Source organism: Marmota monax, unplaced genomic scaffold (genome assembly GCF_021218885.2).
Source record: "Marmota monax isolate L192 unplaced genomic scaffold, Marmota_monax_Labrador192_F-V1.1 WCK01_AAM20220418_F8-fsc00336, whole genome shotgun sequence".
NCBI classification, from domain to species: domain Eukaryota; kingdom Metazoa; phylum Chordata; class Mammalia; order Rodentia; family Sciuridae; genus Marmota; species Marmota monax.
This window is the reverse complement of record NW_026693839.1, coordinates 77,338-94,077: the sequence shown is the minus strand read 5'-3', so window position 1 is coordinate 94,077 and position 16,740 is coordinate 77,338. Positions and strand designations below refer to the sequence as shown.

General features: G+C 42.7%; 1 protein-coding gene across 2 annotated transcripts in view; it reads left to right on the top strand.

Annotated features, from left to right (window-relative positions):
* Frmd3 (FERM domain containing 3) overlaps positions 1 to 16,740 on the top strand; it is a 257,160-nt gene that overhangs the window by 196,150 nt on the left and 44,270 nt on the right. For both annotated transcript variants that reach the window (XM_046462436.2, XM_046462435.2), the window contains exons 11-12: positions 9,414 to 9,488; positions 9,783 to 9,851. In XM_046462436.2, coding sequence (XP_046318392.1) covers positions 9,414 to 9,488; positions 9,783 to 9,851 — 144 coding nt within the window. The remainder of the gene's footprint in view (positions 1 to 9,413; positions 9,489 to 9,782; positions 9,852 to 16,740) is intronic.

The following is a 16,740-nucleotide window of genomic DNA, read 5'->3' as shown; positions in this document are numbered from 1 at the left end:
GCCAGGCTCAGCTCTGCTAGGGAACTATTGGAGACTATATAACAGGCCCCAATGTGCTTCTGCAAACGGGCAAATATGCAGTGCTGTTTATCTACCAATTCCCCATTCATTTTGGTTAAGGGCTTCTCTGGAGGGCAGAATTAATTCTTTCTGGAACTTCTGGCTTATTCTGAGTGTGGGATGAATGTGCCCTCACAGGATACTTTGGGAAGAGAGTCTTGTCTCAGTATATAGAAATGAGAGGCAAAGGTTGACTGGTAGAATTCCTTCATAATCTCAGAATATGGAAAGTTGGGCTGGACAGGAGGACTTCAAAAACCACCCATAAGACTCAGACTTCGAAAGGTTCACATGGAGGAGACCCACTTGCTGACTGGAATAGCAGTGGTAATGGACACAGTCAAGGACCTAATCTTCCCTGACCAGGTCATCCCACCCTGCTGCTCATCCAGGTGAATTTTGCTCAGTTTTCCCCACACTTAGATTCTGCCTTCCTCATTAGACTCATCTCACTGAAAATGCCCTTGAAGTTTTGCAAATGGTTGCATATTCATTTCTTTTAATACAGCTCTTTTTATTATATTTAAATGCTGTCTCTGAACCTCCTGGGCTGTGGCTGACAGGACCATCAGGAGAATGATGGCTTGGATAATGATTTGTAAACCTGTTTTCAGCCCTAGACTACTTTTCCTTAAGTGAAATGTAGCCAAAGCCCAGTGTGTAGAGGGATAAAAGTAGAGAAGCTGGGATTGTAGATGGGGCCAGAGTTGGATAGGAGATTGAAGATCCTTCACCTGTTGTTCATGGTTCCTTGAACTTGGATGGCCAGTTGGATGATATCTTGGAATCTCCCCACAGTTAGCACTGAGAGTCCCACGTTTCACATCCCTCACACTGGGCAAACCCTAAAAGAAGAATAATTTGAAAACCCCTAGATGAAGCCAACAATAAAAAATTAAAAAAAAAAAAAACCCCTAGATGAGACAATCCACAAAATGCTGGGCTTCTAGGAATGACAGGAAAAGGTGATGAGAATCAGTAGATCTTCCCACACCATCAATACCTCAAGGTATTCCTGTGCCCCCTGCAGTCTTTGGAGACTGGTAGAAATGGGGTTCTTTTGGCCTCTGAAAGATCAATGTGTCAGGGCTGGGCCTGTAGCTCATTGGTAAAGTGCTTGCCTCGCATATGTGAGGCATTGGGTTCAATCCTCAGCACCACATAAAAATAAATAAAGATATTGTGTGTTCATTTACAACTAAATAAATATTAAAGAAAAAGATCAATATGTCTTGAAATTTCTGCCTTTGTGAGAGTTTACAAAGGGAAATGCAGAGGGTTTGATGCTCTTAGTCTTTAATTGGAGGTTGTGTCTTTTTTGGTTTTGTTTTTAAAAAAATATCTTGAAAGTTAGAATATAATTTGCATGCCATAAAATTCACCCTTTTAAAGGATACAATTAAGTGTTTTTTAGTATAAGACACACTGTTAATCAATCATCACCATTATCTAATTCCTGAACAATTTTATCAACCCCTCCAAAACCCTTGTATCCAATAGCATTCACTCCACAGCCCTTGACAACCACTGATCTACTTTCTGTTTTCATGGATTTACCTATTCTGGACATTCTTGTAAAATGGAATTATAAACAATGTGACCTTTTGTGCTGGGCTTCTTTCACTTGGCATATGTTCAAGCTTCATTTATGTTGTAGCATTTGTTAGTACTTTATTTCTTTTTATAGCTGAGTAATATTGTACTACATGAGTATACCACATTTTATTTAACCATTCATCAGTTGATGGGCATTTGGGTTGCTCTCTCTTTTGAGCTGTTATGAAGAATGCTACAATGAATATCCACACATACATTTTTATGTGGTTTTATACCTGGAGTGGAATTGCTGGGCCAGAGGGTAATCCCATATTTACCCATTTGAGGAACTGACAGTTTTTGGAGCCTTAAGATTTTGGAACTCCTCGGTTCTTCCTTTGATGGAATGGCTGCTTCCTGTTTAAAAACATTGAGTTAGCTATTTGAGTTAATGTTTTCTTGTAAATGAAGGAGTTGATAAATGGAGTCAAGAAATAAGGCAAAGACAAGATAGATATAGCACTCTTTTATTATATTTATATATGCATTTATAGCTCTAATCTCTCTGAGTCTTCTTTTCTGAGTATTTCCTGAAGATTATAGGCATTGAAAATGTAGGGGCTGGGATGTGGCTCAAGCGGTAGCGCGCTTGCCTGGAATGCGTGCGGCCCGGGTTCGATCCTCAGCACCACATACAAAGATGTTGTGTCCACCGATAACTAAAAAATAAATATTAAAAAAAAAGAATTAACCATTTAAAAAAAAAGAAAGAAAATGTATTTACTGGGTCAAATTGATAAGGCATGGTTCCTATCTTTAGGAGATTTTAATTTCATGGTAGAGACCAAAAGGGGACTGAAAATAAAATGACAGGGGGACTTCCGAGGAGAGCATGAGTTTTGCTGCTGGGGCTTCTAAGGGGTTGAAGATCCCCTCAGGTGGAGGAAGGACATCCTGGCCCGGGTAAGGGACCAAGGCAGGAAAGTAGAAGACACATTTTAGCAAGATGAGTGGCTATACAAGACTGAGCAGAGGGTAGATGACATAGCATGTAGGGAAATGAAGAGCAAGGAGAACTTGGGCCAGATATGGAGGCTCCACCATCTTGAAAAAGGGATGTGGTGTAGGTATGATGTCACTCTTGATGATTCACAGGCATTCTGTGTGAGGAAGGAGTAGAAGCTTTCTTTCAGAGCCTTCTCAGTGAGTCTTACTGGGAGGGACTTTGGCACCATCTTGGAATCATAGTGAAATCATAGGGTCCTATCAAAGAACTCCCTATCAAAGAATAATTTAGAGACATTAATTCATTATTTTTCACACATGTTGTTTCATCATGTGTGGAAAAACCAGCTGACAGATGGAATGAAGTAAAGGCAAAGTGGTGCTGAAAAGAGAGGATAGAGGGAGGAAAAAAGTACAGTCCAGGGAATCTGTTTTGCACACTTTGGGGTAGGTGAAGTAGCGGCCAGGCAGCACAGAGGCCAGTCTGACCATTCTGTCACTAACAGGACCAACCAGACAGTCCAAGAAATCCCTTCCAGACATTTGTTGATGCTTCAGAAGACCCAGAGAGTTTACCTGTCAGCACACATGACAGACTGTGTGCCACTGACCGAGTCCTTGTGTCTTTTTTAGGCCATGCTACCCCGCCTTTCTCATTAGGACTTCTAAAACCTGAGCATTTGTGCTGATCTGAGATTTTCTATAACTTTTTGCTTTTCCTCCATAATCACATAATCTTCCTTGTTCTTAGGAAGAAGGGAAGATATTGCTTGTTCTCCAGCTGTGTGACCTTGGGCAAGGCTCTGAAGTGCTTGCTGCCTTCAGTCTTAATCTGTAGGGGACTGGAACTCAGGTGTGCATTTGCATGCTTTCCTGTGGCAAAGCATAATAAGTGTATGCTTTGAAAGTAAACAGGCTTGGGTTTGAAGCTTGATCTTGTCACTTACCAGCAGTGTGACCTGGAACAAATCCCTAAAACTGTTGAGCCTTGTCTTTACTTTTCATCTATCAAATTCAGTGGTAATAACCTGCCTTGCACTGTTTGGTGCTGCTAGGCACAAAAACCGTGGATAAATGGCAGGTGCTGATATGACCATTATTATTTCCCCTCTGAAATGATGAAAGTATCTGAGCACCAGTTGGATACACAGCCCAGTCCCCTTGACTCCACAGGGCTCTGGTTCTGTGAACCACCTCAGGGGTGGTGCCTGCTTCCAATGCAACTCCAGCCCTTGTCCAGGAAGACAGAGGTCCTGGCCGCGCCTCCAAGTCTGTGTGACTGGCACAGCTGGCAGAGCAAGGCCCTAATCTTGTTTCCTGGGTTGGGGCTGGTTTTCTCCTTCCATTTTTACTCCACTTGCCATGGGAACAGGGAGTCCTGATGGCTGCTGCCTAGGAATTCCCCAGGGTACTTTAAAGACATGAATGTGCTGCTGGTTGTCAGCTGGCTCAGGGCCACCGATCCAGTTTGAAAATTCTGGCTCTGAGATCTGCTGCCTGGGAACAGCGCCCAGAAGCAGAAACTCTGACTTTCCTGTTTACTCCAGATCCCAGGGATCCCTAGCACAGACTTAATCACCATTTAAGAGCTTCTTTTATACCATGTGTTGTCTAGGTGCCACCAGCTCCAGGGGGCTGGAGCTCAGTGTTACCGGTTACTGGTTCATTGAAAGGACATCTGATGCTTTAAAGGAGTCAGTAGCTCTCTGGTGTCTTCAGTGCTAGGCACCGAGGCCCAGTGGAAGCACAAATGATACTCCCTGTCCCCATTTAATATGGAATTACGTGCAGGGGATAAAGGCAGTCCTTAATTTCTCATTGGGAATTTGGGGTGCTAGAGGAACAATAATATAAGAAAGGATAAATTGATCCCAGAATAGCTTCCTCCATTGGTACCTCGCTCACTTTATCAAGCACCTGAATCACCAGGAGATCTTGTTAAAATGGAGAATACAGTTTCCAGGTGATGCTATAATACTATAAATGCAGGTCCACAGACTACACTTTAAGTAATAAAGTTCTAACTGGCGGTTCTCACCCATGACTACTCATTAGAACTACCAGGGGGAACTTTTAAAAGACACCAATGGCTGGATCCTTGGATCCGACCCTACTAGAATCATAGTCTAAGTTTTCACCAAAACTTGTATATCAATGTTCATAGTAACATTATTCATAATAGGTGAACAAAGTGGAAACAACCCAAATGTTCAAATGACCAAACAAAAGGAACAAACCCCCCTCCCCAGGAAATAAGAACAGGGCTTTGCTGTGCCAGATGAAACCATTAAAACACATAGTGCCAGGTGGTCAGAGCTGGAGGCAGGGTCAGGATATTTACTAAGGAAGGGGTCAGAGGAGTGGAGAAAGCAAGAACAAAATGTGGCATATCCACACAATAGAATATTATTCGGCCATAAAAGAAATGAAATACAGATACATGGTATAACATGAATGAACCTTGGAAACCTTATTCAAAGTGAAGGAAGCCATTTTACAAATATTATATGATTCTATTGGTATGAAATGCCAAGAATAGGCAGATACATGGAAACAGAAAGTAGAAGACTGGTTGCCTAGGGCTAAAGGTGGAAGATGTAAGGAGAGGAAACAAGAATGACTGCCAGTGGTCACAGAGGGGTTCATTTTGATCAAAATGTTTTAGTATTCAATGGTGATGATTAATTTTTGATCCTATTTTCAGGTGTGTGAATTATACTAAAACCCACCAAAGTGTACAATCTAAAAGGGTGAGCTTTTTGGTGTATGGATTGTACCTCAATACAGGTGTTATTTTGAACAGTGTGAATCTGCATGAGGGCTCTGGCTTTGGTGGTGATAATGGCATCCCAGGTGGTGCTAATGTGTATCTGTAGGTTGAAAACTCTGCGGTAATCTGGTGGTTTTCCAAATAGGATCCCTGGATCAGCACTATCACTTCCAGGAACTTGTTTGAAATGCAGACTTCCGGGCTCTGCCTCAGACTTATTCAATCAGAAACTTGTGCTTGGAAAAGAGTGATTCTGATGCTCATTAGAATTTCAGAGCCTGTCTGGCTCAGCCTGATTTTTAAAATACTAAAATCAGACAGATTTGAATTTGCAGCCTGGTTCCTCAGCTTTTATCATGTGACAATAGGTAACCCTTCTGTGCCTCAGTCTCCTTAATGTGGTCTGCTTCCTCCTGGGGGAGAGCTGTGAGGATAAAACAAATTAATATGTTTAAGGTGCTTTGGATGGAGCATGGCCCACAGTAAGGGCTCAATAGTAACAAATGTTATTATTACCCATGGGGAAACATTGAAAAATGGGAAATGTATTATTAATTTTAGAGGTGGCCTCTTGGAATACTACCCAGTGTCCTAGCACCCAACACTGACTTCCATCCCCAGCCCCTGGAATAGCAGGTACCAGGGGAGAAATTGGAGACCAGGGCCCAGGGAGGTCAGTCCTGCAGAGACTACCTGGGTTTCCCTGTAAGGTCAGATGCTTGAGCTTAGTTATGCTTCTGGCTTGAGATTTTGATGGGGAGTTGGGGGTGGAAGTGAGAAAGGGCAGAGAAGAAGGCAGAAAACTGGAGGAAAGTGAGCTGCTGTTCTAAGTAGGTTGCAGATTCATTCCACTGCACTGGGTGGGAAGAGGCTCTTCCCCTGGGCTTGCTGGTGATGGTAAAGCCTGATAAACAGAGGGCCTGGAACATGTAGGCTGGAGTTAGGGCTCTTTATTTTCAGTGTTTACAAGGTGGTTCCCTCTGGGGATTTGGGGGATTGGCTTTGGTAGCTTCTTACCCTGCAGAGGTTTAGAGAGTAGTATTATGGAGGAAAAGAGTGAAGGCAGGTGGGGAGGAAGGGAGGAAAACTATCACATAACGACGTGGCACCTGCTAGGCACTTTCAAATAACTGAATCTCATGTACCCCTCCTCAGAGCATTATGAAGTAGGTATTACGATACCCTCTTCCTTTAGAAATACCTGGAGAAACCGAGACTCAGGAAAGCGACCTGATGTGACCAAGGTTCTAGGCTATTGTTCTTTCAGGTGAAATTCATCTCTTGGGTTAACTGAGGGGAATCTGGGGAGGTAGAGGTTCTCAAATGCAAGTGGGCTGCCTTGGAATCACCTTGGGATATTTGATTAAAACACAAATTCCTCTCCAGACCTACTGAATCACAATCACGAACGATCAAGCTGGAAGACCTCTGTTTCTAAGACCTGCTCCAAGTGGGGCTTTTGCCCTGTCATGTTCAGGAGTTGGCATATTGGGTTTGTTTAGCTTTTCCACTCACCATTTCACCTTTCTTGTTCCCCTATTCATTCCCTTCCTTCCTGTGGTCTTTGTTTCCCAATTCACGGTGGGTTTATGTTGTTTGAGCTCTTAGATTAAACTCCCATTATATTCCATTGAAGATATCAACTGAGGCATCCCAGGAGCCTACCCAGACATTTGAGAGGGTAGATAATTGATGGTGACTCTCTCCAGCAAATTGAATGACACAAATAGTCATCCAGGAGAATCACCTGCTGGGAAGAAGCCAATGCTTTTTCCTCTCCTCTCATCCTGAGCAGATAGCCGTTAGCTTTCTCTGTGAAATGCATCTTTTAACTTGCTTTTCCTGGGTTGCTCTGAGGGTTTTCTGGAGAGGCAGTGTATAGCCACAGCCTCCCTACAAGAGGCCATCCTAGGCCTAAGAGGAAGGTTGTGGCCTCCTCACAGGGCCTGGAAAAGACAGAGCGAAGGCTGAATGGGTGTCAAGGTAGCTGCCACCTCTCCCACCAGGCCCCTATAGCTGGGAGATTGACTAGTGTGCTAACTTTAGGGGTCACTTCTGTAAAATGGGCAGTGTTGAGTTTAAATTTCCAAAACCCATTTAAGGCTCTGATTCATTTACTTTTTAGCAGACCACTTTGCCTCAAGATCCTTAGGGACATAGAATTTTAAAATTTTAAAAATAATAAAGTGGTTTCTTAAAGGCTTTCTCCTTCTGCCACCTCTGTGGGTATGGGAATAACAGCCATGCCAAAGGAAATGGGGACAGCAACTGTCCTTCCCTTGGACTTCAATAGAGAAGGTGGGAGTGGAGATGGAGATGGTGCAGATGGACTTGGAGCAGGTATGTCCTCACAGAAGCCAGAGGACCCAGCCTGGACCATCTAAGTGTGTTTTACTGGGCCTTTTTATCCTCTCAGTTGGGTGTGGTCTCGTGTCCTATCAGGACCTGCCAAAGTATGGATCTCAGGATAGAGGGGGAGAGAGGAAAGGGCAAGGATTTTGTTGTTGTTGTTTGTTTTTGCAAAAGATTATTACCATGGCTTTTCTATTGTTCTTTGAATAATGTCCCAATTCCTTAACAAGGATGACTTAAGGTCTGGTCCTGCAAAATTGGACTCTCTCCCTCTTTTTCCATTCATTCGTCTTGTACATTCACTTTTCTTTCTTCATTAGAAAATTGTGGGGGGGGGAGAAAGAGAGAGGGGTGGGGAGGGAGGAGAGAAGAGAGAGAGAGGAGAAAGAAAGAAAGTGTGTAGTAATAACTTGGGGAAATACACTAGGTTTTTTTAGTTCTGCAAATGCTTAGGCTGAGGGCTTTTGAGCTTTCTGCCCTTCTGCCAGGCACCCACAACCAACCACCACAGTCCCCAGTTAATACCTTCTAGCCCCTGAATCTCTGCTCTAGTGTCCTTTCCTTTGGACACCTTCTCTGGTACCCCAGAGCAGATCAGTCCTTCTCCTGCATGTTGTCATTGTAACTTTTCCTTCATAGCAAGCCATACAGCTTGTCATTTACATTTATTTACATGGCTACTAGATTTATATTCATTTCTCCTCTAGATCTTGCACCCCATGAATGCAGAGAGCATGTGTCTTCCCTGGGCTTAGCTTGGTACACAGATCAAGCAGGGTCAGTACTCACGAGCCAATGAGTGAAGCTTCAGGAGGCTCACAAGTGGTGACTACTGCCTGCCTAGAAACTTCTAGCCATAGCCCTGGCTTTGTGTGTGTGTTTACTCAGAATCCTATAGAACATATTTGTTTTGTGTGTGTTTTAGAGATTTTTTTGTGACTATTGATATTTTAAATCATCTCAAACTCTGGGAGACCTTTTGGACTTAATTACATAAGGCTTAAAGGACCTCTGCAGAGGTATCCCCAGCTGTCAGGGTAATTTAGGGCCCTATGTTCAGCCTCAGGGCAGTCCATGTTCTTGGCTGTTTTTGAGTGTTGTTCTGTTCTTTTTTATGAGTGTGGCTCAGAGGTGCTGAGTCAGTGCTTGTCTGGGCTTCTTGTCCCTTGTGTATCTTAGTCATCTGCTGGAGTGGATTCTTTGAAAGGGCACTGGGTCATGGTGAAACAGAAGCCAGTGACCATGCTTGTGGTGACATGGCCCCTTGTTCTTGCTTGGGCAGTGTGCAGAGAGTTCTTTGTAGCACAGAATGGTCTTTGTTGCCAGAAAGCTGTTTTCTGTTGCAGTATTGACACAGAATCCCTATTGATCATCAATATTGCCTAGTTCGTTTTGTAGTCCATTAGCTACTAAGGGATTGTAAAATCAAACATATGGGCCATGACCAGACTTCAGAAAGAATGAAGGGAAATGACATTGGAGGATACCAGTGATGGCATCAGATTTAATACAAGAAAAAGTATTTTTTTTTTTTTGTAAAACTTTTCTTTCAGTTTCTATTTGTGCATGCTGAGTCACAATATAAAATGTGTTTCTTGCTGTCAAAATATCTGATTACCACAGTTCTACAGTAATGTCCTACTTGGATTTTTCAATGTCATTACCCATTCTGCCTTGCTTTTTCTTAAAGGTATGCGAAATCCAGTCAGATCAAGACAGTGTCAAGCAGCAAGATATTTTTTAAAGGAAGTAGATTTCGATATAGGTGGGTACCATTGATCCCATTGCAGTTGGTGGGGTTGGAGTGGGGATGGCTATTTACATTTGCATGTTTTGCTCAAAAATAAATCCACTTAGGTTTATGTGCTTCCATTCATTTCCACTTCATTGAGCTCTTATGCTCTCAAAAGACCCTTGACCTCCATACTAAGTTCCCTTTGTGGAATAAGAGAAAGAGTTAATACTTTGAGCTGTCTCAGACCACTGTGAAATTTTAAAAAAAAATGTGTTCTCTCTTCCTCTGAGCATCTGCACATACCTGTATTTTTGTCTTTCACAGTGGTAAAGTTGCCAAAGAGGTGGTAGAGGCGAGCTCCAAAATCCAGAGGGAGCCTCCAGAGGTACACAGGTGAGTGGGTTGGTCCCTTCTGGTTCAGATGGTTTCAAAGATGGACAGAGGGATTGAAAAGCTGGTTTTTCCATGAACTGCAGAGGTATCTCAGTGGTAGAGCACCTGCCAAACACTGAAAGGAAAAAAAAAAGGAAAAGCAAATCTGATTCTTTCAAATTCTTGATAATACCCCTGTGTGTAATTTAAGAAATTAACTTAATTAATTAAAAACTCTTTCACATCCCTAGAAATCTCCCGTAGACAGATTTGGCTGGACTGTGGCATGGGTGCACCTGGGCTCCCTTTTGAGTCACTTAGTCTGGGAAGAGATATTGATTAGATATGGAGTGTCATGTGAGCAAGCAGGATGCCTGATATCTCTTGGCCAAGCTCTGGTGTTCTGTCCTCTTAGAACTGCCTAATTTTCTGTCTCCTTCATCAGATGTGGTCAGTTCCCATTGGCTGGACTCCTTTAGACTATTTCACATGAGGGAAGAGGCTCACATGTCACTGAGCCCTTTACTCCCAAGGTACACCTACAGGAAGGAGGGTCTAGTTGTTATCAGTTTGAGGGTGCAACATCTTCATTAAGGTGACTATCTAGGATAATTTTTAGGAATTAAATATTGTTTTGACCAAACTGAACTTCACACCACCACAATTTACACAACCTATTGAATATGCTCAACCTCAAACATGCTAAATATCTTAAAGCTGAACTTTCATATCATGGTGCTTCCCCTCTTTTAAGGCAAGACCATCGTGAGCCAAATTCCTTAGTGAATTCCCCACATGCTGGTTGGCACCTGTCCTTCTTTCTCCATCTTTGGAACCCAGAGGTGTTTCCTTTATGCCCAGGTTTGCTGAGTCTCTTCCATTTCCAGGGTGGCAATGTAAGCTGGGTGCCACTTCTTGTCCCTCAGGATTGTGGGCAGGAAGAGGCTGTAGTCCCACAGAAATGAGGGTAGGCCAGTCTGGCATGGGTATCTAAATGGCACTTCTCTCCTCTCCCAAAGAGGGGCGCAGAACCACAGTCTACAGGAGATCCTATGCAGATGTATACAAATTATAATTGAACCCTGCTTGCAGTGGGGAGCTGTCACATGCATCTGCAAAACCAGTCCCTTGGCTTTAAGAGGCAAGAGAAAACTGAGGGGCTGGGGAAGGTGGAACAACTTGGCTGGGGGCACCTCATTGTAATACCTGAACATCTGATGGCCCACCCATCAATGAGTTCCTCCCCTGCCCTAAACTGTGATCATTCAGCACAGTGTAGAAAAGAAGCAGCAGCAATGATAAAACACATCATTTCTTATCCAGAATCTTTGCTTTGGAAATAACTTCAGACCTCACCTAGTTTTATTGCTTCCACTCTATTGACAGAAACTCGAGACTTGGACAAGTGAAATTATTTATCCAACTCATATTTGGTATAGCAGATGCAGGTCTAGAGTTCCAGTGTCTTGCTCTATGGGTGGTTAATGAGATCAAAAAATAATTTTTTGAAATACTTCTCTTATAAATTGAGGTTTTAATAATTTAAGGAAATCAAGACTTCCTAGCTCAGGGCTTCTGAAGCCTTAACTTGCACAGGATCACCTGGGGATCCTTTTAAAATCAGATTCTGATTCAAAAGGCCAAATGATGTTCAATAGTCTGCATTACTAACAAGCTCCCAGGTGATGGCCCTTTGGCTGGTCCATGGACCACACTTTGAGTAGCTGTGCTCTCCGATGGTATTAGGGTGAAGGGAGCAGCTTGGCCCGAGTGAAAGCTTTTCTTGGAGGGCACTGAACCACCAAAAAGGTGCTGGAAATGAATACAGCCTGAGGCATCAATCAATTCCATTTCTCTTTTCTGGAAACTTTTAAAATCCCCCAAGATATTACTACAAACAAGGACTCACAGGCTTTTGAGGCCTGATTTTCATGCTCTTTCTTTGTCTTCTACCACCCCCTTTCATCTGTATGTGAAAGACTACTAAGTTCACATCCTCAGGAAGCCTCTCTTGTCCTTGGTTCTTTGTCAGCATCCCTTAAATCTCTGATAGTACTGGGAAGAATTTGCTTAATGTAATGGTTTTAAACAAAGCAAGCTCTGGTAGGCCAAAGCTCTGTCCCTCTTTGTCCTCTTCATATTCTCCATTTCTTAACCCAGTGCTTGGTGTATAGTAGAATGCAATACTTGTTTGTTGAATGAATTCATGAACTGTGAAGGTAACAGTAGCACCTCTGTTATTTTCTTTTGTGGATGAACTGTGTTCTCAGCCCCATTATTTTTTTAGATCTGAAGTCTGTCCAAGATGCTGCACTGTCAAACTTCACCTCCCCAGAGGCAGCATTGTGGTTGGAGCAGTAATGATATGTGATACTTTCCTGCTGGCAAATCCTCTTTCCCAGCAAGTAGCCAGCTGCATGGTAGAAAATTGTTTGTCTTAGACAATTATTTTATTTTCAAATTATTTCAGCTTCTTTGTTATGGCTGTCAAATAATGAGCTCTCCTCTGATGGTGGGCATCCAGAGATGACTGTTAGTATAGAATGGTGATGATAAGGCTTTAATTAAGCATCTTTCCTCACACCTGAGATTCTACTCATCAAACAATGACAGGTTCATGGACTCCTACTTCTGAGGTGTGTGTACAGAAAGACAGAAACAGACTGAGAATAATGTCTTGGAATTTTTCTTGTTTCTTCAAAAAAAAGGAGCGAAGTTAACTCTGATGTTAGGTCATTGATCATTTATTGATGAGAAGATCCACAAGCAAAACTCTCCTGGGTTGGTTACTGGGTAGAATCACTCTCCCGATCTGACACAGGCCAAAGCTCACTGAGCACAGGGCTGACTGTGCCAGTCACCTGGACATGACAGCCACCACCAGGCTTCTCACAGGCAGCATTTATATCTGAATCAAGCACATTAGTCTTGGCTGTATTGCTTCCCAGCTTACAGCCTTGGGTAAGTCACTCAGCTTCCCAAATCATCAGTTTGCCCAGGTATAAAATGAGATTTATATATTGCTTTTCCTAGATTTTGTTGGGAGGATTAAAAATCAAGTATTTTGAAGTTATAAAATGCCACACAATTGTATGTTTTGATAGTGTTATCATCTCTTATCCAAAAATGGGAAGGTAGGATCTGAAAGATACATTTGCATTAGTATTCCTGTGGATGAAGTTTTTGGAGGCTTGCTAGCAAGGCCAGCATTCCAAGAAGTGGTGAAAGAACTTCTGCAGCTTCATTCTACCTCTCTATTTTATGCCACCATTTTTGGGTCCATGTAAGTATTATATAACCCTGGTTTCCTTATCTGTAAACATGGTATTTTTCATGCCTATCTTAAAAGCATATTTGAGAAAAACCAGGAAATAGTTTAATACAAACCATGTTTTCCAGCATTAGAATCAACTTTTGCAGTTCCCAAAGGAAACCTTTCAACTTTAATAGCGTTCTTTGTGGCAGTCTTCTAGGAGACTTTTTTACACTTGAGTGGGCTACAAAGTGGGTCAGGCCTTTTTCATAGTCAGCTGACAGACGGGTGGATTCTGAGAATGGAGTTCCCTGACCTGTGTCTTGGCCTGGCCTGGGGAGACCCAGTCATAGAACAAGTTTACCTCATGACAAGGCTTGGTGTTTTAGTCAGCTTTCCACCACTATGACCAAGTGACCCGGCAAGAACAGCTTAGAGGAGGAAAAGTTCACTTTGGCTCATGGTTTCTTAGGTTCTGACCCTGGTCTAATGACTCCACAGCTCTGGGCCGGAGGTGAGGCGAAGGGTGCCATGGAGGAAAGCAGGAAGAGGGACAGCTCTGTTCACCAGGGACAAAATATAAACCCCAAAGGCATGCTCCCAGTGACCCACTTCCTCCAGTCCACTCCATCTGCCTACAGTTACCACCCAGTCAATCCATTCAAGTAGATTAATCCACTGATCAGGTTACAGCTCTCATAATCTCATCATCTCACCTCTGAACATTCTTTCATTGTCCCACACATGAGATTTTGGGGGATATCTCTTCTCTAAATGTAACACTGGGTGTGTCTCCAAGGATTCATGTTATAGAGCCATGGTTCTGGTGCACTGGTGTTGAGAGGTGGGACTTTAAGCAGTGGGGCCTTGTTTGGATCATGGAGGCCCTGTGTCTTTAGTTAAGTTATATAACCTCATCGTCATCTGTAAATATGGTATTTACCTTACCTATTTTACAAGTATACAGAGAAAAAAAATGATGAGATCAAGTGTATACAAATCACTTTCTTAGCTTAAAAAAAGGGCCATTCAGATTCTGGTATTATATTATCATAGAACAACTGTGCTCTTGAGCTCTCACAATAAAAGAAGCCTTGGCACCTTTAAAAGTCTGCAAAGAAGATTAGAGTTATGCTGCCACAAGCCAAGGAATATCTAAGGCTCCCAGAAGTTGGAAGAGGCAAGGAATGATCCTCTCTTGTAGGCTTTAGAGGGAATAGGGTCCTGGAAATTCTTGGATTTTCTATTTCCAAACTCCAGAATTTTGAGCAAATAAACCTAATGTTTTAAGACACACACACACACACACACACACACACACACACAAATCTGCAAAGGGAAAATGAGGCGGAAAAAAAGGAAATTTTAGACTAAAGGAGGTGGGTAGGTATACTAGTGCATTTGAGCTGTTATAACAAAATATAATAGGCTGGGTGGTTTATAAAGAAGAAAAAATATTTCTCTATTTTTTATAATTTATTTCTCTCTATATTTCTCTATAACAAAATACCATCGGCTGGGAAGCCCATGATCAAGGCACTGGCAGATTTGATGTCTGGTGAGGGTCTGTTTTCTCACAGATGGTATCTTCTTGCTGTGTCCTTGCATGGTAGAAGGCAAAAATAAGCATCCTCAGACTTCTTTTAAGGCCTACCTCTTGGTACCATCACATTGGAGGTTATTTCAACAAATGAATTTTAAGGGGACATAAGCATTCAGACCATAGCAGTGGGGAAAGGTAGGAAACTTGGATTTGTTTCCTCATTTTGCTTGCTTTGTCCCCCAACCTATCATAATATCATGGTTTGAAGCCCTGGATTATTTGTGCTCCAGGGAAATCCCTAGTCATAGCCACCTTTGTGTCTGTCTGAGTCTAAATAATGTTCCTCTCTGTATTCTGTTACTGGAGAGTCTCAGGGTTGTAATTCCCTACAGGTACCATCTGGTCAACCCTGGGCAGATCTCTAAGCCCCTGTAGTAGCTATGGGCCTTACTATAGTGGAGCGCCTGGGGACTGTGAGTGTAGGGGCTGAGCCAGCATCTTCCTGACCATCAGTGTTAAGGATGACCCACGTCTCGAAGGTAAATCTGTCCCCAAACCAGCCATTTGCTGGACATTGCAATATTGGTTGAGGCAGGAGAATGCTTGCAATCTTCAGCCAGAGAATGTTGGGAGGAGGACTGATGGGCAATCAAAGACTCTTCACAAAGACTTGCTAAGGACCCATCATTGTAGCATAAACAGTGATTTTTCGGAGATAAGAAGAGTTGCCAGCTTAAGTGGTTGGCATGGTCAGTCATGGGGCAAAAAAAATCAGGGTTGTTTTGTGCAAGAAATTAATCTATGGGTGTTAGGGTTTAGATGTGAGGTGTCCCCCAAAAGCTCATTTGTGAAACAATGCAAGAAAGTTTAGAGATGAAATGATTGGGTTGTAAGAGGTTTAACATAATTAATGAATTAATCCCCAATAGGGATTAATTGAATGGAAACAGAAAGCAGGTTGGATGTGGTTAAAGGAGATATGTCTCTGAGGATTTTTCCTTTAGGGGATTTATTTTGTCCATGGGGGGGGGGGGTGTTTTCTTTCTCTCTCTGCTTCCTGAGGCTATGTTTCCAGCTACTTTCCTCCTCTATACCCTTCCCCATGATGTTCTGCCTCATCTCAGGAAGTATGGAGTTGGCCATCTATGAACTGAGATCTCTGAAACCATGAGCCCCAGAATAAGTTTTCCTTTTTAAAATTATTCTTGTCAGGTCTTTTTGTCATAGTAGCCAAAAAGCTGATTAAAACAATGGACATCTCAGAAGTCAGAAAGCTAGAAAATCTATGCAAAGCATAGCAATGTGTTGCACTAGGATAGACAGAATCACAGTCATTAATGACCACAGGGACAGAAGAAATCCCATGAAAACTCAAGGCCAGCACTTCAAACAAAATAAAATAGATTTAAAAAAAAAAAAAAAGCAAATCACACATAGCTGTGGGTAAACACTCATCAAACACTTATTTTCATTGTGGGCCTTCCTGCATTTCATAATGCAGTTCTCAGAGAAAAAAGTTTGAAAATCCTGGTTCTGGACAGTGAGTTGCTTAAGGCAGCAGGGGAGCTATACCCCTGCCAGGCCAAGGCAGACCTTCATACATGTTAGCTATATTGTAAGTGGCTGAGGAATGAGGTAAGGAAGCAAAGGACTCCGTGATTAAGCAAGTTCCTAGAAATTTCTTCTAGTTAGTTCCATCTGTTAATTCAAGATGCTAAAAGACATCCTGTTCCTCCCCTTTTCATCCCAGGTCTAACAGAAGAGCTCAGGCTAGAAGGCAGTCCCTCCACCAGGCCTGGGAGCACCTATGCCAGTGTGAAATGACAATATGCCAAACCAGGATTACACTTAGTTTACTTTGGCTTTAAACCTGAGCATCCTTAACACAATGCCAAACAAGACACCTTAGGGCAGACAGAGATGGCCAGGTCAGCACTCTCTGCCCTTATGGTGCTTATGGAGGCAGAGCATGCTCAGTACACCAATAACTGCACAGAGACAGAGGTGACATGCAGATAGCTGTGAAAGAACAGAGAGCAGCATGGGAAAGTGATAGAGGGAGGGAGGGAGAGAGTGAGTCTTTGTCTCTGTTGTCAGGAGCCATCCAGGAAGGC